This window comes from Mugil cephalus, chromosome 11 (genome assembly GCF_022458985.1).
Source record: "Mugil cephalus isolate CIBA_MC_2020 chromosome 11, CIBA_Mcephalus_1.1, whole genome shotgun sequence".
Lineage (NCBI taxonomy): Eukaryota > Metazoa > Chordata > Actinopteri > Mugiliformes > Mugilidae > Mugil > Mugil cephalus.
The window spans coordinates 16,297,029-16,320,314 of NC_061780.1; the positions used below are offsets into that span (position 1 = coordinate 16,297,029).

General features: G+C 42.2%; 1 protein-coding gene across 5 annotated transcripts in view; it reads right to left on the reverse strand.

Moving 5' to 3' along the window:
- The window catches only part of LOC125016588 (CUB and sushi domain-containing protein 3-like), a 211,037-nt gene extending 193,727 nt beyond the window's left edge, over positions 1–17,310 (reverse strand). For all 5 annotated transcript variants that reach the window (XM_047599156.1, XM_047599152.1, XM_047599153.1 and 2 more), the window contains exons 1-2: positions 16,856–17,310; positions 1,771–1,993 (exon numbers count right to left, since the gene is read on the reverse strand). In XM_047599156.1, the coding sequence (XP_047455112.1) occupies positions 1,771–1,993; positions 16,856–17,033 (401 nt within the window). In that variant the 5' untranslated portion in view covers positions 17,034–17,310. The remainder of the gene's footprint in view (positions 1–1,770; positions 1,994–16,855) is intronic.
- Between the last annotated feature and the right edge of the window lie 5,976 nt (positions 17,311–23,286).

The following is a 23,286-nucleotide window of genomic DNA, read 5'->3' on the forward strand; positions in this document are numbered from 1 at the left end:
GACCTTGAAAACAGCATTATGCAACATAATCTTTTAAGTATCTATCACCTGCTCAAGTATCAACAGTGATTCAGCTCCTGAATTATTCCCCTTCATTTCCACCCTTTTCCATACATCCTCAATTGCATGTGACCTCGGTCCACTTCCACTGAAGCAGAGGCACATGCCGTAAATAGCTGATGAGAAATCATTTGGTACTGTCTTTCTCAGTGTTTCATAGTGAAACATTAGATCTCTCTTTTACCTCTGATGGAGCATACTTGTGAATACAAGTGGATAATCAGACACCAGATGTCTTTTTTAGAAGAAAGAAGCTTTTGACAGGTTTAAAAACTGATGTGCGTAGCCACACTTTTCTATCATCTCAGCAGAGAGATAATCTTGTCATAATACACAGCAAACGGATCTATAAAGAGTGGGTTTATTTTAGAGAAACTGGGTTGGACCAGGAAAATGTGACCTTTGTGGCATTTTCTTTAAAATCCACTCTTCAAAGCAGGGTTTGTGTGAGGAATGCAGGAAATAGTTCATTCTACAAATTCTGCAGCGATTCTTTTTCGTGATCACAGTTTCCTTTCAACGACGGAATACATATAAATTTACAGTCAATGACAACTGACTGGAAAACGGACACACTTGAGCCCATTTAGTTTAGGTTTACACCTGGGTTTTGATTGAGACCAAGTTGTTGATACATTAAATAAAAAGCCTTGTTATTCATCTAAATCCTTTAAAAGTCTCCCTCAGAAATTGATGGCGTACACTAAGAATATATGTTTATTAAAACCTGAACCTTCTGCATGTCTTCCTTTGTAGATGCGTGTCTATTTTGAGCAGTCCTACATTAATCCCTCTTATATGTGGGTTCAGCACGCTGTCATCTAAATATCCTTTATTACATTCATCGGTTGAATTATGCTTAGCTGAACGGCTTACTGTCAAAATTAGACACATGAAGGGCCAAAGCATTCTGTTTAGACAAAAACCGAGAGGGCAACAAAAAAAAAGGTAAAAATAAATAAATAAATTAGTTGAGGCTTTTTGTGATAGTCCAAAAAACTGTTGTTTGCCCATTTTGTGAGTAAAGTTATGAAGGAGCACTCCGTGTGTTTAATGTTCATGTTATTCTCTACCTCTATCTCTTCCAGGGGAGCATTTCAGTGAACGATCGTGGCTGCTGAGATGACCCATGCATCAGTGAAGCCAACACAGCATGCTCGGTCAGAATGAAATGCGTACAGCTGTCTGGCTGGCAGGTTCCCTTCCTTTTTTAATATAAGGACTATTTGAAGAACATTTTTATGAAAGAAACGGCTTTTTCTGACTTTTATATACACCATTGTGAAAATTCTTTCAATTTATTTGCCTCTTAAGAGGCCTCAATTTTGCACTTAAATAGAGAAATGTATGTGCTACATGTAAAGGCTGCTTCGGTGTAATGTGCAACAAATCCGTTTGTACGTCTCTCTCTGCTGAAACCAAAACATAAAACTAGCTTTTCATGTGCGAAAACCCAATGGGAATCTTTTGAGGAGGCAGCTCAGCTCCACAAGCAAACGTGTCAGCAAGGAGCAGACACGCAACGCTCCCTCTCACTCCACATGAGACTTGCCTGACACCTCCCTGACAGGAGTAAGCAGTCGTTATTATGTGTACATTAAAGATGAACTTTCCGTCAGAAGCGATCACTGGAGGCTTTCCTCCTTCACATATTTTCGTCCCTGCCCACCACCCTTCAAACCCAGCCATCAACGTGCAAGACTTCCTTACCTCGTCCTGAAGTTAGCCGGGTGTGGATGTCCATCATACAAAGATAAAAAGTCATATTCCTCCTCCACGGCAAAAGATTGAAAAACTATATGAATCCTGTTTCCCTCCTCCGCAACAATCACCCAGGTACAGTTCGCTCCATTTGGATATCCATATGGAAACCCGGGGCTTTCTATTGTCCCATTCCTCCCTTTTAAAGTGCCTCCACAAGTGTGGATAAAACCTGGAAAGAAAGAAAACAAACAATTCAATATCAAATGCATGCACTGAATGTGTGTGACACTCTGAGCTGAAAGGAAAAGCCAAGTAATGTGTTACAGCACAGAAAAACAGGGAGTAAACTGTAGGCATCACAGAAAATGTATTTTACTTTGGTAAGCTTTGCCTCGTGCAAGCATCCAATCAGCAATATGTAAACGGTGCGGCTTAAAAAACGGACCGGTTCAGATGCTATTGCGAGTAGCGTTCTATTATAACAGCTACATGCGCCCTGCAAGCTTCAGGTGTAATATTTCTTCAACTGAGAACAAATTGTTTGGAAAATCCACATTGTTCTCAGCTGGCAGAAGCTGTGAGGGAAATCTGGCAACCTGCTGACAGAAAGTCAAGTTTTTCCATTTACATTTTCAGTCCTGCCTCAAATTAAACAGAAGAAGAAGAAGAAGAAAGACGAAGAAGCTGCAACACCCACTGCTGTAATAATTGGAGAAAAATGCATAACTGAGGATGTTTTTCGGTGTCTTATCAAACAAAAAAAGCTTGTAATGCACCAGTACAATTTTCAAATTTCTTTCCAGAGGGTCAGAAAGCTCCTGAAACAAGCAACACGCAGAGTCCTTCCATTTTAGTGCCACAAACACCTCACAGTCAGCCCACACAAGATAAATATTTGCCCTTTAATGCACTGGCATACTGAAAATCAATATCCTTGACATATTAGGTTAAACATTATACCGTCGCCGTCAAACTATGATAATCTGGTCGCTCGGCCAACCTTGGTGGTGTTGATGTAAATGACTGTGTGTGCCACAGTTTAGCGCCACATACAAAAACATAAAACATCAGATAAACATTTACAGTACACATGTTCTCACCTAATCTCTGCACACATCCACACCCCAACACTTGCGTGACCGTGTTCCCGCACACACTGTGTCAGAGTGCCCTTTTTTATTCGAGTCTGTCTTCCATGTTGTCTAATGAAATGCAAACTTAATTAAGATGCATGGTTTACCCCCCACAATTTACTCCTAGTGTAATTAGCTTTTCACACTCGGTAGGTAAAGGATGTTTTGCATAGTGTTGGCCACACACACACTGCAATACAGAAAAAAAAAAGCAAAACACACGGATCACTTGGTAGCTACGTAACTTAAATGACTTCTAAATAGATAGACGGTTGTTTTTTTTCCCCCCCAGTAATATGTTTGGCTTCTGATCCGATGTGAGCAAACAGTTAAAATGTTAAGCTGTGAAACGAAGTGACAGTCAATTTCCTTCTTGTCAAGTCGGTTCATTTGGCAGTTGGCTGTATTTTTTACAAAAGAAACTCTCTGTTATTGCATGTACGCAGTTCTTTTTTTTCCCCCCAATCCTTTCTCACAGAGGCCCTGACCCACAGAAAGGAGGTCACGACCGACGGTTTCTGACAGAATTGTAGATCTTCATCAACTGAAACGTCAACCACCACTTGACTCCTCCTGTATCCAGTGCCCCGACCATCATACAGAAACACTTGCAAACAGAGTATGCCCAAGCTATCTCACACATAATGTTGTGTCTGGTGATGAGCTTCGGTTCTAAATGCAGCGGGAATAAAACCCCGCTAAGGTTTGGTGCATGTCTAAGTTGCAATTATTTCCACCAGCATCAAGCAAACACGGTAAATTTGCACTATTGATGTATCGCCTACCAAGTCAAAATGCTCCAACCTGTGGCACAGTGCATTATGGGTGCATTCAAGTGCTCTCTGGAACCCCGTAATAACCAGAACAGCCCACATCAATGAGCGAACAAAGCTGAGGGTCTGATCTGAAAAATGTGGAAACGTGGCATTTGATAGTGTTAAATTGCTGCACATTCTTGAATTTTTTTAAAAATCTTAATGTGAAGAGCAACGCAAAGATGCCTCTGAAACAAATATTTTATTTATCTCCAACTTAAAGCAATGTACTGTATGAGAGCATTTAAAACAAAGTAATTTCAGAAAGACAAAGACATTTCAGGAATACATGTCCATTACTGAAAGTGAGCACACCTGCAGTTGTGCTTTAGCACTTTAGCCCTAGCTTAGATTTAATTCACTTCAGTCAAATGGGGGGATTAGATAATAACGAGGGCAGAAATGACTAGCTCAACACATGTATCAGGTGTGTGATTTGTCATCCTCCATGTTATATGACATACATGAGTACATTTTTATCAAAATTCAGTTTGGTCTGTACCAAACAAAAGCGAACAATAATAATAATTCACTCCTTCAATCTTCATGTGAAAGTCAAAACAATGTCCACAATGACCTCGACACCTGAGAATCTTTACAAGCCATGTGACAGGATTATTCAGAGGGAGAGAGAAAACACTTAAGAGCAGTGAATCCTATTTTCTTTGTCTACTTTCAGGACGAATCCTTTGATCTTTTGAACCATTTTATGTAGAAATGTAGAGAATTCTGAATTCCTTTAAGGCGGCAATGTGTGCTGCATATATACGCATACAGTACGTACATACCCTCAACATTGTGGAAGTGGAAATCTTCAGTAAGATCTGTGTTCATGGTTACATGGTTAGTTCTTATGATGACTTGTCTGGCATTTTGGATATGGTAGAGGTGGGTGTTAAAGTTAATAATAATGCAGTTTAGTCGTATACAGTTTTCTCAAACTAATTTTATATCTCATCTCATCTCATCTGCTATAACCGTATGTCCTCGTGGGGACTGGGGCAGCTGGAGTCTATCCCAGCTGTCACTGGGCGAGAGGCGGGGAACACCCTGGACCGGTCTCCAGTCTGTTGCCGGGCTAACACAGGGGACAGACAAACATTCATACTCCCACCACACCTGTCCTATTTAGAATCATCAGTTAACATAAGGTAACCTTCCTTCCTTTGGTAACTTCCTTTGGAAGATGGGAGGAAATCGAAGAAACCCCATGCACACACAGGGAGAACATGGAAACTCCACACAGAGAGGTCGAATTTGAACGCAGACCCTCCCGCTGTGAGACATCAGTACTAACCACCACACCAAAATGTTCATTTTCCCAATGGCGTTGTGTTCTAATTGTGCCTTTGCATTTTCTACAATAGCTTACCCGGTCATTAGCTTAAACTGTTATCTTAGGTGGGTTCTAAAACCTCCTGTGTTACAGCAACAGCCATCTGTTGTGTTACAAAAATTAGTCGGCTTGAGCGAATGTGAGCTGACATTGGCTTAAAATTGGATTATAGTTTGGTTAACTCTAGACTGGCTGGTGCCTGGTTTGAACAAGACAACAAGGGGCAAAATAGATGCAATAAATCTGCAAACCTTGCAGAAGAGTGCTAGGGAGACACAATAATGTATCGAACAAGATTCATTTCCACCACATTTACTTGTTTGAAAAAAATAAATAGTTCTGCATTTACAAATGTGACTGATTCTTTCATCTGAGAGAATAGACTTTACTCCCAACGGCTTGGGACAGAGGCAAAACCCATGTGACACACAACGAAATAACTGCTGCAATGGGACAAAAATATTTGTCTCTCGTCACTGATTACAGTCTACATATTTATAGTAATGGTGGCCCAACGGAAGCGATGGAATTTCCTGTGTCTATAGGTGTTTGCAGGAAGTATTACCATAAATTCAGGTCCCAACTGGACTGGACCTTGTGGAACTGGATCTCATTGCTCTCGGTTGCTCTGATTCTGACCTTTTGCCTTGTGTGGATGACATTACTAAATCACTGGAGTGCCCTCTCTGAATTTTGTAGAACGATTGCCAGCCTGCTAACAGCTTATGTGATGTCTGTCGCACGAGTACGAGCCTTAAAACAGTAAAAAATGTATGAAACCAGAAACATGCAATTTTAATCACTGCTACATAACCATGAGCGCGAATCAAGAAAGCTACACTTCAGTTGGGGCAAGGTCAACACACAGTTTAAGTGCAGTTAACATAAACATGAGGCAATGCTGGTGGAAACATCGCATGCAGCAATTAGATTGACACAGTTTAAAATCAAGCGTTTTAGTTGACGCTCCTTTTATATCTCATGCGTAGTAATTACGGCACAGTTTGTCCAGCTTTCAAAGACTGGCGTTGTGTTCACTGTTCAGGGTATTTCTGTTTTTATGAACTGCTGAGCTGCGTTTCCGTGGCTGATTGTTCTGAAATACTGGGGATGACAGAACAGACGCGCATGGTCGAGACATTTATTTCCTTGTTTGTGCCTCTCTCTCTCTCACTCTCCCACCTACCCCTCCTCAGGTCTGTGCATGGCTTTCAGCCTTCGTTACCCCTCGCACAACTCTCGCAACTTTCTCACACCATGTCTATTTTCCTTCTCTGCGTCTCCCTCGGCCTCTTTCCTCACCCTCTGTCTGGTTCACTCACCCTTTCAATTCGTTGCCACTTGAGCCAATCGCTCCCTAAATCTTTCTTTGTCCCCCTCTCCCTCCCCGCTCTACAATTCTACCTCTCGCCCTCTCATATCTCTTGCCTTCCTTGTTCTTCTTTTTTTTTTCCATAAGCTATTCATTATGTACTACAATCCCGTCTCGATGCTCTGAAGTACACAGGCTTGTAATATGTTAAGCACTATCAGCTCCATGAAAGCTGCATCTATAAAAAGAACACTGTAAACATTCATCTTGTTACTTCAAAGGAAAACGCGACACCAACATATGCTCCTATGTACGGGAGAGAGGACTCGCAATAAATCCATTTATCACTTAGTCCTACAGTATGTCTTCTTTGAATTCACCGCTCAGTAGCCTGCTCCGACCTCCATCATCACTTCAGATGTGAGAAGCGGTCCCCAGAGTTTTCCCCCGACCCCGTGTTAGCGCCACTCGGCAGCAGAGCCCATAAACTGTGATGAGAAACCAAATTAACAACACGCTGTGATTGCTCAGTCGAGAAAATATGGTTGAGAAATATGAATCAGCATCGTAACGTACGAGTCTGGCAGGAACGAGGAGCCTCGGCGGGCAGCCTGACAGACAGCCCGGCTCGAGAACGGCCCCAGCTGTTCTCCGCATAGTTACAGTTACCCCTGGCCTTTTGGACACTCCGACAAATAATATTTTACCACACCTTTATGTGTAATACCAGAGAGTGATGCTGTGCGCAATCGCAGCCAGGAGGACGACAGTTATCTTCCACTCTGATGAGATTTCTGATGAGAAGAAGTTTGTCAATCAGACTTGCAAATGTGTGTGCTCACATCCATAAAAGTGCATCTATAATTACTCCGTAAAACTACTGAATGTGATCTCCCTTCCTGCAGAAGACACAGAGATTTGGGGCGAAATTTGTTATAATAATAATTATTATTATTATTCCGTTATGGATCCCACATGGGGAAATTCTTTCTCACACCGTAGTGCGTCTACTCAGAGCAGAGGGTCGCCACCTGTGAAGCACTCAGGGGTTAGGTGCTCGCTCGAGGCTCCTCAGCCATTGACAAGGAGGTATGTGCACCTGTGACCCTTCAGTCCCAAGCCGCCTTTCTAACCACAGCTCCCTCAGTTAATGAATCGCAGTGCATTGTGGATGGCAAATACACTGCAGAAGGCATCTTATTATTTCAAGGCCTGAGCGGGTTGTTTCAGGTTAAACTGATTACTTAAAGCTGGGGAGGAAATAAAAGGCAACATTTAGGTTTTCCAGTACATCGACTGATGGATAAAAGGAGAGGTGCACGCTGAACAGGCAAACAGCTAATATGTTGTCCTGCACCACGAATGATTATTTGTACTGGGCCATAAAGAGTAATTATGTGCAGCAGGAGATGGGATGAGCAATTATTAACTGCTGTCCAAATTATTATGAGTGACAAACAGACCACTGGGTAAAGGATGATTGCCGATATATATATGAGAGCTGGACTATAATTTGAACAGACCATCATTAAATAGGTCTCGAAAATAACCAATCACGGTTGTTTCAAGATCCCACAGAGAAGATTTCACTGCAGGTCATTTCTTCCCCTCTCCCTGCAGTCTAGCAGTTGAATTTAGATGAAACACTGCCCCACTTAGTTTGGAAAATATATTGTGTTCAATTTGCTGTGTTGCCCTTGAAGTATATTCCCTTTATCTGCTGTCCATTTTACTGTGTTTGTATTTTATTGCTTGTCTATTGCCCTCCCAGACCTTGTAAGATAAGTTAATCTAACTCCGGTAATCCATGTAATATTAAAATTAATGTTTTTCTGACCTAATTAATGCCATTAAAGGTTCTGGCAGTTAAAGAACAGTTGCAGCGCCCCCTCTGGCATAAGCCAGAGTAAGTTCCTTCCAAAGAAGCTGATGAAAATGATTATTATTAATATTATCCTCAAAGTAGCATTCAAGTTGGGAACTAAATATTTCACAGTGGCAACTTTACTTGTAAGTCCTTCTTTCATTAAAAACAAGTCGAAATGATGCCACGGAGTGCGGAGTAAAAGCACCAGGAGGCCATCTACTGCAGGGCTAAAAGTCCAGCGGACATTGTCAAGGGACCACACTTTGAAAATCTGCAGTGGCAAAGGCCCGGCCAGATTCTTTGAACCAAAGCAACTTACATTTCTCCCCGTGTACCCAGTTATTGCAGCCAGTGTGTGCATGTGTCAGGAACAGAGACACACAACCACAGATGAGAGGTGAACTGGTTCCATCTTTCTTTGAGCTCTGACATAGTCGCGATTTTTTTGAGCCCAATTACATTTCTTACCCTTAAAAAGGATTTTCACTGCGAGCTCCTCTGCAGCACATTCATTAACTTAACGTGTTTATTACACACTGAATTACCACTTTATTAGGGACCCTGAGCTAAAACTAATGCACGCTCACACGCAAGTCCTGCAGTAAATCTGGGCTCCATAAAAAATGCAATATTCCGCATTTGCTTAAACTGCTGATTTATCTGCATGTTCACTTTATTGCAGCTTTCAGCAGCATTGAATGGCGTTGTGCTGCTCTGACACATGTTTCTATTATTTTTACCATCGCGTTTTATTCACTGAGTCTACGCTAAGTAATACAACCAATAACCCAAACGTGTGTGTAATTCAATACAACTTAACAGCACCACAAAACTGCATCAAACCAGAGCGATCATACAGTCGCCGCCTCTATTAAATTGCTTCTACATAAACAGAACATTATAAAAACTACAAAAGGGGATTTATTAGAGTTACTGTTGTATTAGAGTGCATCAGTTTTGCTAGGTGTACCCCATAAGCTAAGTGTACATTGTAAGCGCTGGGTTAATGCTGAAATGCAGTAAGTAATTACTTCCTGAAGTCCTCAACTTTGTAGCGATAAACTAGTTCGAACTAGTTTTGACATCTTACTGCAGTACCACTTCAGTACTGTGTCTAACAAATAATGAAAATGAAAGAAATCAAGAGTGATTGTATCAGGATAAAAAAAAGACAGGATTTAATGTCAAATACGTGGTCAAATACAAATGGTGTGGAGTGAACACACATAAAATAATAATAACATGTGTAATTTCAGACCTTTAAAAGTTGTGAACCTTGCTTTGAACATGTCTCGGACTACCATCGATTTATGCTTCAGCGTCGTTTTGCCTTCATACATTACAGAATCTTTCCTCAAACAAATCTAAAGCCTGATATCCACAAGCCCACCGAGCTCATGTGCTTCCAAGATCCGTCCTTTCAGACTTATTTTTGCCATGCGTTATTTTCTCTCTGTTTGACATCCTATTTTTTTCACGAATGACTGTAGTCTGCGCTCAGTCAAGGACACCTGTTGTTCGGAACGGCATTTTATCACCATTCACGATGATGGCCTATCAAAAAAAAAAAAAAAAGTAGAAGAAAAAAAGAGAGGAAATGCAACGGCACCACTCCTAGCCATTAAAGTTAAAGTACAAACAAAACTGCATCGATTTGCACCTGACCTCAGAGGTGACTCAGCCAATATAGAGATATCCATCAGCGATGCCCAGTTGCAGAGCAATGACTGTAGAGATGGAGCCCTTACCAAGCAAAACAAAGGTCAAGAAACACCCTGTTTGACTCCAGTTGCTTCAAAGCCCCTGTTTCGCTCTGGTTTCTTCACACGAAACACCAGGTAGAGAGAAAAAAAAAAAAAAAAGAGTCATGGTTGATGCAGAGTATTGATTTTATTAAGTCCTGTATTTCAAAGATAAATGAGGGCAGCTTTTCATATGCATACAAATGAAAAACATACTTTATGTTTTCAATGAGGATGACATTTGATTAGAACAAAGAGAAGGAGAAGAGAGAGAGAGAGAAAATGTTGCTCATTTGTTGTCATGTGTTCTGACCATTAATCTCGGGGGTCTGCACCCTTTCAAATCCGAGCTACTGCAGCACTTAGAAGCTATAATAGGAAGCCCTTTGGTCGTATTAAATGCAGAAACTTTGATGTGTATGACAAACTGTGCTCTGAGACATGAAATGTGGAGGGGAAAAAATGATGATTTTTCATCAGCAAAACCAGGAGGAAAATAAGTGATGGCTGCTAAAGGTGAGACGGCAAACTTCATGCACAGAGCTCTTAAATTGATGTAGCCAAAGAGAAGGAATTTATCTGCATGGCTGTGCCACGCCTTCACAATTCGTACTGATAGAATGTGCATAATCGCAACACTTCTATATGCTTGTCTGCATGCTCGATGAATGGGAAATGGGCTCGGTACAACAAAAACTGAAAAGAGGCTTTCTTGCGAATGACTATTACCTCATGAGTGTGTCACTGCAATTTGGAAAAAGGCTCTGAAATATTCCATTTGGTGGTTTTAAATTGCCAACCAGTGAGGTGAGAAATACTAAAATCAAATACACTGCCAAGCACGCGCACACCGTCGCACGAGGAAATGACAGAGGTTGTGTGTCTGTGCGGTATAATAACTGTTTCCCAACATCAGCGTGTCACTGGTGCTTTAGCCACCTCCAGACAGAAACAGTACACGTGGCTAGACACCAATATCTTCTCGAAGTGCTACTGAGCCACGTTGTACCTGATGCCAGACCACCACTGTGAGAGCTGCTGTACACCACAAAGCTGTTAGCCAACAACGCAGCTAATAGGTTGCCCGTCTCTCTCGCCTCCAATCTCCAAACAAACAATGAGATCAACGCTTGTTTTCCCTTGTTTACACTTCATTTTCCCTGAAAAGAGAGAAGTGAAGAAGCAGAGATGAAGGATCTCTCTTTTTTTTTATTATTATTATTATTATCTGAAGACAGCTACAGAGGCTAAAGCAGTACTCAGCCGTTTTTTGGTAAACATCCTTTTCCAGCTAAAGACTTGTCCACACAGTGGAGGCATGTTCTTAAGGTGCAAAGCACATCTTCCGACTTGCTTGAAACTGTAATCACAAGCGCACAAACCACCTCGTTAATATTTAATAGGTTGGTTACTCTCCTGAATATGTTAGTCCGGTTGTACACATGCAAACCTGCGGCCCCTCCAGGAAAGAAAAACAATCCTGACTGCAGCTTAAACCTGCAGATTTAGACGCGGTGGTCAGGCCGTGCACAAAAATGCGATAGCTGCTGCAGTTTATACGCTTTCTCCACCTGCAGGCAGCCGAGTCTGTGTGTGTTTGCGCGTATGTAACATCTCCTTGGTAAAATAAATAAAGTAACGGGTGACTATTTATTTTAAAAACAGCCATCCAAGTCGTCAGTATTACAGCTGCTTATTAATTCCTTATTATTTCCTGTCCATCACATGATTTCATCATCACTTCACTGAGCTGTCGCTGGGCGGGAGGCGTCTTCACAGACCGGTTGCCAGTCACAACAGAGACACAAACAGCCATTCACACTCACATGAGCACCTACAGCCAATTTAGAATCACTAAGCTTTTGGTGTAGGGGTAAAGTCACAAGTTTGCATCCCCCTAAGTTCATGGTTGAATTGCCTTGAGCAGTGCGTAAGCCCCACACTGCTCCCCCGGGTGCTGGATAGCTTAAATGCAAAGAAAGAATATCCCTTGGAGGGATCTATAATGGAACACAAAACAAAACAAAAAAATGAAAAAGACATTATGGGAATGAGGTTTTCATGTCAACTCCAGCGCTATCATTACCTACATGGCTAACAGTCTTTTGGCCTTTTGTATCATACCCCCTTGTTTTGCTTTGATTGCTGTATGCTTTTACATTTTTGCAGGCCACACACACACACACAACAGATGATTAAAAGACTGCAGGTGATTCGTCATTGCTTTCAGATTCCACAGGTTGGTTTAGAAGTACAGGTCTAAATTTGCTGTCACTGCTGGTCTATTATCTGCAGTTAGATGATAGCGGCTGTGTCATGTTCACCTTTTTTGTATTGCATGTCCTTGCTAATGCCCTTTGACCAAAATTAAACCTTTGAAAATGGAACAAAAAAGATCTAAATATATCCGCAGGTGCTGGACCAAAGGGAAACTAAATCTTGGTTGTGCAAAGCTGCACTGAAATGAGTTAACAAAACATTGTAGGTTTGGTTTCTAGCACACTTTACCGCACGTACAGTAATGGACGACCAACTGCTTTAAGAGCTGCAACTGAGAAATGCCTGGTTGAAAGGCTAATATACACAGCATGGAGCCCTGAAATCAGACGAATAATTAATGCATGTTTTTCTTTAGGATGCAAAGCAGAAGCCTGAATATTTTTTTCTTACATGAAAATCACAAACGTTATAACACTTTGTGTAACTCTATTCCTCACAGAAAAGATTTCCTGTTCTACCTTCCAGCCGAATTTCCCAAGTGAATTGAGCATACAGCTCCCTGTGCTTCCACCTCAACTATGAAATGGTTTTAGCCAAGAGTCTAAACAGGTATCTATTGAGATATTCTCATCCATCATCTTAACTGTTGTTGAAATACGCTACTGAATCACAACAACATCCACCAAGCAGCCTCCTTCCTCGGATACCTTCAGATCACCCCACTTGGTTTCCCCGGCCATGCTTCGGCCTGCCCGCTCTTCTGTCACATATCAAAAGCCTGGTCGACAGCCACAGAAACAAACAAGAGCAGCAGTGGGCACCGTGGAGGAAGATACATGAAGGTACGGCTACAGCTTATAAAGGCAATAATACTGAAACTATAACATGGTGTGAACAAAAGAAATTAGTAAGTGTCTTACCACATAGGAAACTATATTAAATTATCTATCTATCCATCTATCTATCTATCTATCTATCTATCTATCTATCTATCTATCTATCTATCTATCTATCTATCTATCTATCTATCTATCTATCTATCTATCTATAATTTATGATTGAAATCTTACATTAAGTAAAGTAAATGCCTAAATTGTACTGTTAGTAAGCTAATTATTTTTTTTTTTCTAGATTTGACCACATTTTAACCAGTGCATGACTAAAGTCAAATAAAAGCACACATTTTTACCAGTATATGCTACCAGACAGTTAACAGACTTTAATCCCCTCTACAAAAGATTGCACCTGAGGTGTAGGAGACAGTCTAGCTTGGATGTGTATCCTAGTCTCTGGGAGAAACCGCTTCTCAACTTATTACATTTAATCTCAACAAACTGAGATATATTCTTCTTCCTGAAGACAAGATATTGCCATTTCTTTCCCCCAAGAGTCCCGTTTATATTAAAATGGACATAATCAGAAACCACCACACCACATCTAACCTTCACCGGGAGCTGTCAGCAACATCTAAGAGTTTGACCCAGGTCTAAAGCCAAAGGCGCAGGAGCAGTGGGTGAGCTAAGTAGAGCTTTGGTGTACGACTAGGACTATCCACTGAGACACTAGCCCTGAAACCAATATTAGGAGTACAGGAAACTAAACTGGTTCTGTTTCAAATTCAAAACAGTTCCTGTTGAATCGAGAGGTTTCTTCCTGAGACTGTCCACTGGTACTTTGGTTCTTCTTCTACTTCTCTTTAGGAGATCAAGAACCTTTGGGGCAGCGGGATAACGTCCTGCATTCCCCGTAGATAGAATATAATTACACAGACAAATTGTAATCCTGATTAGCCCCAGCAGCCTTTCCAGCCTGTTTACATAATCACATTGAGATAAAGTCTTCATCAAGGGCTCAGTGGCCAGATTACAGTTTGTGCAGAACCCACCTGATTATCAGCAATTAGTTATTGCCTGGTACTGAGTTAACAACCTAACACATATTAACACGTATGGAAGCAAGAAGTAAATACGAGAAACACAATGTAATCACAGAAACACAGAAGTGGTGGGCCACAGCAGATTTTCCAACAATCTGCTCACTATTATTAACCGTTGACTGTCGTTTGACGTGTAAATGTGGTGGGAGAAACAGAGCCTGCCCGCTCTGTTTGTGCTCCCCTGTGGTGTCTCTTCAACTTCACATGATGATCAACTCCATCCTCCTTTCCCCATGAAGTCCCAAATGACAGCAATTGAAAATCTGAGTAGACTTTGATATGCAAAGCGCCATCCAAATTTGTTTTCATCCATAGAAGCATACATAAAGTTAAATAGCACCCATCTGTTTCACTAAGCGTAATAACAATAAACTTGTGGAGATGCGTGAAGCTTTGGCCAAAATGCCAATCTGGAACTTCTTCATTTTGAGAACATCCTTAATCCCTCACATGACGGTATCTATTGCTTCCATAAGCATTCGCCGTAGGAGTACGGTGCTCTCAGGTTTGTGACCATCTCATTATTGTGAAGGTGATTGATCGTCCGCCGATCGATGAATGCAGTGCGACTGTCATGAGGAAAATAGGACAAACAGCTCTCGTACTCAACAGAAGATAGAGTACATAGACTGCTCATTGTGCAAAGGAATTCAATTTGTGCTTGACCCAGGTATTTTTTGCTTTTTTGCTCATTTTGCTCTTAAAAAAAATCCAGCGCCTGCACTTTAGCTTCCTAAATTTGTGCCTGTGTCAAGCAGTTTTATGAGTTCCCCGAGGATGAGTTGAAACATAGTTGGAGTGGATGTCCAGGTTTTTATTGTTTGTTTGTTTGTTTGCTTTTTGGTAGTGGCCTCCTGCAATGACATTTTTTTTTTCAAACCTTGCTCTAGATTTCACTAAACTTCATGCTGTTTCCTTTCCAGTGCCAAGAGTCAGACAGATGATGGAGAAGACTTTGGGAACTGAGAACCACTGCCCAGTGAGAGATCCTGGCTCAAAAATGATCTAATTGAAGAACCTCTAGAAATGTGCTGTTGCACAATGTCTGCTTCTTTTTTTTTTATGGCATCATTATCTTAGCAGCAGAAGTGAGTCACACACCAGATCTAGTCAATATCTTTTTACTTCTCCAAACACATGTCAACTGTCAGAGCGGAAGAACAACAGCTGTTCCACGGCTCTTCCTCCCCACATTGCCCTATGTCACTATTTCCTCTATTCCTTTCCAAAAGAAGACCCAGGCCTTCTCCTCCTCCCCTTCCTTTCCTCCCTCCCTCCCCAATTCCTGGCTGGCTGGCTCCCTAATAAGTAACAGAACTAGGAGGATTGGCAGTGGCCTCAAGGTCTGACATTGCCACAATGTGGGTGGTGATGAAACAGCACTGTGCCCGACTCCGCTCGACACGACTTGGCTCATTCTTGGTGGGCGCTGCTACTCTACATGCTGCACATTTCATCCACCCCCAGTAGTCAGACATGAGAATTACTCACGGGGCGAACGATCTGCATGTAAATTGATACCTGCGAGTGCCCATATTCATAAACACGTCCATTCAACACATGCATTCAACAGATATGTAACCATTGCAATCACGCACAGACAAAACATACGCAAAACAGCTGCGAGCACTGGGATTTGATTTTCTTTTCTTTGGGTGTAATTTCAGCTAAATGTTAACACAAAACCAGAGGCGCCCATGCTCTATCAACACGCAACTGACATAGGAAGAAAACTAAATATTGATTTTTGTTTGTTTTCATTAAATGCTGTTTGAAACGTTACTCGACAGTGGTTGCAGGCATGTTAATTGCAGTTCAGGGAAATAAGCAACAATTGCTTTGACTGACTGAGATTAAAGAAACTCTACTATGTAGATAATGTGATGTTGATGTGTTATGCAATAATAATGATAAAAAAAAAAATAATTAAAAAAAAAAACACAGGGCCCAGACAGTTAAGTAGTGCATGTCTAGGAATTTTGTTTCCATATAGTCTTAAAGGAGGAGAATCTACAGTCCAAAAACTGAAAAGTGGCATTTCAGTCTACACAAATGTTCATTAGTCTGAAGTAATTAATGGGTTGCACAGTCTGCAAGGAAATGGAACTAGCGGTTACCTCACCAGCTTCGTTCAAACATAGGCAGACCTTGAGGAAGAGCCACTAGAATGCTAAGCAGCCCACCTTACACCTGCCTGCACTGGCAAGTCCGATAAACACCAGTCACATAATTGGTTCTACCCCACTTATTACCTCGGCCCCTAAAGGGCTTCGGTCATATCTGTGGTGAGAAAATGGCTTGATGCAAAAACAAGAGGGGGAAAAAAAACACATTAACACTTGTAAAACTCGACCTAGAAAAAGAGGGAATCTTATCTAAACAAATAAGAATCTCTCAACATCCTGTAGGAGATTTGCAGTGCATACACTCAACAATTCACTAGTTAGCCTACTAAGCAAAGCAGCTCACGTAGGCTATTAGAAGAAGCGTAGGCTACCGCAAGAATATCTATTGAGCGGCTCAGTCAAAGCCTGCATTGAGCGCAAACGGCTGAAATGCGTGCCTTAAAACTCCATCCAGAAAGCAGCCCATTTTGCGCACGTCTGTAACGTTAAAGCTTTTGATTTCTCGCACACACGCATGCACGCACGAACGGAAGCGGGCACGCACACACACCGAGGCACACTAAGCGCATGAGAAAACACAGAGAATTGCTGCAGTGGCTCGTACCTTTCACACAAGTGAACAACAGTGAAAAGATGAGGTTCCAAAAAACAATTCCCGTCCTAATCCTCATCGTTCTGGCTTGGACAAAGTCCCTTCGGCCACATCTAACGCATCTCCTGTTGAAAACGTCCCGTAGTTCAATAGATCCGTCGTAGTATCCGTCTCTGTAAATCCCCTTCATGTTCACAACTCAAACATGTAAGCTGTGGGGCTAATTTCTCTTTCTCTGGGGTTTAACTGGATTCCCTTCTCAGAGGAGAAACAGGCAGAGCCGCCCGCCGCGCTATGTCAGCTGATAGGAGAGAAGTGAGCAAGACTGAATTTTAGGATAGGACCACAGCAACCTGGACGAGGGCTCAACCATCTCTGCTGAGGGGGACATCAAGTGTGAGGGTCTCTGTTGGCGCGCTCTTGCATCTGCTGCTCAACATCTTTTCCTGTTTAATGTCTGTAAACCGGCTGAGGACGGACAGGAGTCTAGCCTACAATCTGAATGCTCCCTTTATCGATCTGCAATTGAACCACGCAGAGTGAGTGAGTGAGGGAGAGAGAGAGAGAGAGAGAGAGAGAGAGAGAGAGAGAGAAGGGGGCAGACAGAGAGAGAGAGAGAGAGAGAGAGAGAGGGAGAAAAGGTGGTGGTGGTGGTGGTGGTGAGAGAGTGGAGGGAGAGCGCGTCCTGTGTAAGTATGATTTGGCTGATGTGTGGGTAACAAATCATGAAGTGGGAACAGTGAGGTGTGGGAGGCAAGGGAGAAGGGGGTGGAGGCACGTCTTTTATGGGAAGACTGTAAATCCCGAGAAAGAAACGAACTCCGTTAATGACAGCATGTGCAATGCGTGTGCGGGAGAGGAGAGGTGGAGGGGTGGGGGTGTTAGGCGAGACTCAGACAGGCAGCATCCCGTCCCGAAGAGCTGATGAAAGAAATTCGCCCGGTAGGCAATCCCACCATAACTCTGATTTTCATTTTGGAGATCGAGCGGAGCCGTTATTGGGAGCGATGGGCTTGGGCAATTTGCAATGCAAAGACGGAATGATGACGGCGCAAAGCTCGGCTCGGCTCGGCTCGGCTGCAGTGGGGCTCTTCTGCCATCTAGCTTCGGAAGAGTCACCGACCTCTGCTTTGAAACGACGGAGTAAAAAAAGAAAAAAAGTGGGGCAGGAGTGAGACGGCAGGTCGTGATTTCGCATAGAACGAACGCGATTCGGTCTACAACACATTCAGATAGAGTTTTTTCAAGAGCTGTTGATTCTAATGCGCACGACGCCGTTTCGGGTTTTTATAAAACAGTCTCCGGGTTCTCACAGCTTTCAAATTCCCAACAGAGTAAAGTTTCTCGTTTCCGAGAGCAGCAGCCTTGCATAAGGCTCGGATATCAGCTGAGCTTTAAATCGTGCGTAACTTTAATTAATATCCGTAGCTGCAACGACATTTATAGAAATCAATATATCGTTTCCAATTGGAAAGATTTATTAGCGTCAAGTCAGCAGGTTAAGCTCATAAGGGAACCTGATAAATGAAGGTGGAGCCTTTTGAAGAATAGGTAAATAAATAAATAAATAAATAAATAAATAAACGGACTTCTCAGTGACTATCAGAGGAAGTATGCGAGCTGTCCATGGTGCTGAAACACGAAGCAGTGCGCCTGCTTGGACATGTAGCTGTGCGCCTATGTTCTCATTTTACCCCACCCCTAAAACACAGATTAATACACTAATACATCAGTTCAGTCATCCTTACTCTACAGCGACATTAAGGCTGTACTGATAAGTTCAAAACTTAATTAATTCATACTTGTCTTTTACCCCAAATCTATTTATTTTGAACAAAGATGATCATAATTTGGACAGTAAATAGTTATGATAATAGTCCAAGGTTAGTTGGCTAGACAGGGTCAATCTCCACCCATGCCCCTCCTGTCCCTTGGGGGAATAAATGAGAGAAAACAGCTTGATCCAACCCTAATCTCTTCTAATTATGAGGCAGCAGAGGACAATGGGATTGTTGTCCTTTGGTCGAATATCCAGAAAACATAATTAAACTGTGGAGGCATTGCTTTTATAATTGTAACACAACAAGCTTTATTTTTTGATTATGATGTAAATAGCACTTTATGGCTATTGTATTGTATAAATCATATTTCATTCTGTATTTATTGTGTCTTTGCCAGCTGACTTAAACGTATTGAAAAGCTTTTCTTTTTCAGCAGACAGCCTGATATAAATCTATCTCATTCAACCATACAAACTGAATTGCTGCCACATGAGCGATAGATTTGTATCCCCATTCTATTTCTCTGTAGACTTGTTTATCGCAATGGTTTATGCTGCAGTGGCAAACCACTGCGTGTTTGCCACTGTGAAGTGGAAGGTCCCTTATTCCCTCCTGGCATCAGAATTCTTCAGGTGTCTACAGGCCCAGTGGAGGCTGCAGGGAATGGATTGAGGCACCAGGCAGCTTGTCTTTACCACTGTAATCGACAGGTGGGCCCAGGAGAGTGGGCTTCAGTTGTATTGATGCCTCTCACCAACACTCGCTTGCTGCTTGATGAGCAATCAGGATGCCTCCTGCCTGATCCTCCTGGTGTTTTTGTGTGGATGTCTGTGTGTGTCCACTTCTGTGTAACAACATATATATTCTAGTGACAGAGGCAGATTTGTGAAACCGGCTGCGCACCTTACGCCATACTGAGAGGAAATTCATCTGTTGAATGTACCTTTAATTACTGACCTTTGAATCAACTACCATCCGTCCAACCTGCCAGATTATTAGCAAGCCAACTGAACAAACAGTCAAACCACCGCAGTGTCTGAACCCCCTGATTTGCCCCTGAGAGACACAGGAGAGGCTGTTACACATGTGAATCTGGGCAGCATGTTCTGATTAGGAGAGGCCATGTAAGAGAACTTACACCTGGGAGGGTTTTCCGTGTCACATGGAAGCTAGAGGTCTGCTGTATTCCCACAGGGAGGCTGAACTGTAGGTGTCCTGGCGTGCGTTCGTGCTTACTATACGTGTGTGTGGCAGGCATGCACATGTGTGAATAAATGCGTCAGACTCACTCTGTGTGCATGCAACATGTGTGCCTTCCAGCGTATGTCTGCTCTTGTGACTGCATGATGTGGCCGTATATGCCTTGGCATACACATCTAAGCTGAAATCTTCACGCCTGGGTTAGATTTTGTTTGTGTGCACGTCTGCTTGTGTGCTGGGGCAGAGTGCTGCTGGTAGGGCGTTGATAGAGTAAGCACTGGGGTAGGATTAGCTGGCTTGACTTCCCTAGGGGAATGTTTCTGAATCTGGCCTCTTTTACACACTTCCTCTAATCCACTGCTGGGTTCTGCTGCTCTATCGCTCCAGGTCTGCTACCTAGAGCCCCAAAGGGGCAAGTGTAAGGTGGGGGTAGGTAAAAAAAAGAATACGGGGGAAGATATTTGGGCATGTGAGTAAGAAGGTAGAGGGGATATCTGAGAAGCAGTAAGATGTTTCAAAAATAAATGTCACATTTACAGCTGCTTTCTTTTTTCTTCATTTTTACGTGCACACGTTGTTACTCTTTAATAAAGCGGCCACCATTCCAGCGTGGATAGTCTTTGTTCTGCTCCACTGCCTGATGAATAATAACTGAAGAATAGAGAAACTGAAAGACAGAGGTGGGGTCTGAAACGGAGGCAGATTTTTTTCCTTTTATGCAAATTCATTTGCGTGGTATAATGTGAATCTTTCAACACACACAAAAGCGTACGTTCACGCCTCATCCTGTAGCACATTTCATGGTGGCGCACTGACAAAAACACACATTGACAGTTTCACTGACATGCCTGGCGAGATCATCATCAGTGCATTGCTAGCACTTTAGCTGAGGGCAACACTCTGAGCCATGAGTCACGCTAAATGGTTCAGTCTGAATAAATATGGAAGTGACATCGAAAACTTCAGTAAGAGAAGGTTCATAAAATTTGAATCAGGCAATATTTTTGTCTTTCCCCTGCATGTCCCATTGCTTCCACGTGAACACTTTTTTCATCATGTCTATCTGAAGTCTCCCCACCATCACCTTATTATTACAACCCAGTCTACTGCATTCTGAAGGTCTTTCCTCATTAGGTAACAGTCAGATCCCCAATGAGTGAGCTTCCCTGTGTGCTTTTTTCACACGTCTGACATTAAACATCCCTACACCATTTATCTTCTGCGAAAAAAAAATGTCTGAAATACCATGAGGGGAGGGGGGCAGACGGAGGATGGAAGAGGGCAGAACAAGGGAGTTGAGAGAAAAACAAGGGTTAAAAGGCACTGACTGAAGGATGGAGGCAAACATCAAGGTGAGGGATAGAAAACAGAAGTGAACTGAAGAGAGTTAGCGAAAGACATGGAAGGACGAGCTGGCAAAATCAGGGCAAAGTGAGGATTAATCGAAGTTGTTGGCATTGAAAAAAGAGGAGAAGAGAAGGAGGAGCAAGGGTACTGCTTCATAACAGGAAAACCTGTGAGGTGCACATGCTATTTGCGCAGCATTTTCCTACTTTTATAGATTCAGGATGATAAAAAAAAATCAATGCATCTTCCACAACAACAATGGGATATATGCGTTTATGCCTAAGGTCAAATCATTTAAACTGTATAATTGACGCGATGGAATCTGTTTCCATACCAACAATAACTGGAATAAAAATGCAGACTGAAAAAAAATAAATAAATAAATAAAAAATAACTGTTGTTCGCCAAAGTGACTCCACTGCATAACCGACTTCAAAGATGGTCTCATCATATATTGAAACGTAGACTGAACAGTCTGGTGATACACAGACTTAATCACATGAATAAAAGATCAAAGGGAAAAATTGCTGATTGAGAGGGAGGAGGACAGAATAAGCAAACGCTAGCTTTTTGATTCACACCACAGAGGAGAGAGAAAAAAAAAACACGAGTTAAATACCTTTTTCCTGGGAGGGGAAAATGGTATGTTTGATTGTGAGTGTGGACCAGAGACTTAGAAATGTGCTGGCGGTATTAAAAAAATGTGCCGGGGTTATTGAGTGAGAGGTTTTCTGACAGTCCACAACGTAATCTTGTATTCATGACAGCCGAAGCTCATCACGCTGTAAAGTACCAGACTGAACTACACTGAATAAAGTGTTGCTATGCTTAAATAACACCTTTTAGGCAGTGCCACACAGGCGATAAATATGCGTATTTTATGCATCACCTGTAAGCATAAGTTTCTTTTAAACCATTTGTTACTTGCTACCTGTGTTCTCCCGTCATGCTGAGGAGAAAATAGCCTCATTTGGATTATTTGAAAAAGATGCGTTACTTGAGTCACACACCTGCATTCTGTTGCATAACGTTTTATAGTACTCAAAATATTACAGGGAAAAACTCCATTTTCCTCCACGTATTTGCATATTATTATGTGTTAAAGGTGGGGTATGTAAAATCTACAATGCCTCCTCCACTTCCCCGCCGGTGAACACACATCGGTGGAGCAAGTGTTCAGTCACACACCATGGCCGAGTCACAGGTAAAGTACTTTACCTTTCTGCGGTGAACAAATCGAATTTATGAACAAAAAAATGTTATTTCAGCACAGTTATTGACTATCAATGGGGCATGAACGCGCACAACTTATGCAGAGTAACCAATAGGAAGTCGAGTGTTCTCTTATAACACTTGAATTACAATATGGTGACAGGCTATTGTTGAATGTGGAAAAAAATTACGCCAAAGAAATTACATGCATTGAGCAGCACATACAGCGAGACCGGGAAAAATGTGGATTATCAGATCAAATTAAGGACAATTGGACTCGACAATGATCCATTGCCTGGACTCCACTTATTTCTTTGTAATGTCTCAATCCATTTACTTCTCTTTTCTTAGGCTTTCGGAAGTCTGCAAAAATACATCTCCCTTTTCAAATCTGTTGGTACAGTCAATCGCACAGCAGCATTGTTTTATTTAATTTTACAGTTTAGACGCTATTAACGCCTAAGATTCAAACTAATGCTGCTAATCTCCATGCTCGTCTGTCACTTTTTGCCGCTCAGTGGCCGTAACCATGGAGACTTCCGCTTGCTGTGACGTCACGTGCATACCCTCTACACACTGCCTTTAATTCAGGTCGTACTGGCAACAAGCTATTCCACATCCTCCATCATCCCTCCATCTAGCAACATATGCTAGCTCCTTATAAGAAATCCCAAGGTGTACCCAAAGCCAGTTGAGCTACTGTATATAATCCCTCCAGGCAATTCTGTATCTAGAGTTTCGTCCCAATTGGCTCACTAAACCCTTAAAGGGCGGCGCCCAGGAGTTCATCCTCACCTGGGGCCTGAACCACATCTGTCGGCCCCTTTTGACATGAAGGATGAGCAGCGCTACCCTGAGCTTACCCCAAATGTCAGAGCTCCTCGTATGAAACATGCCGCGGCC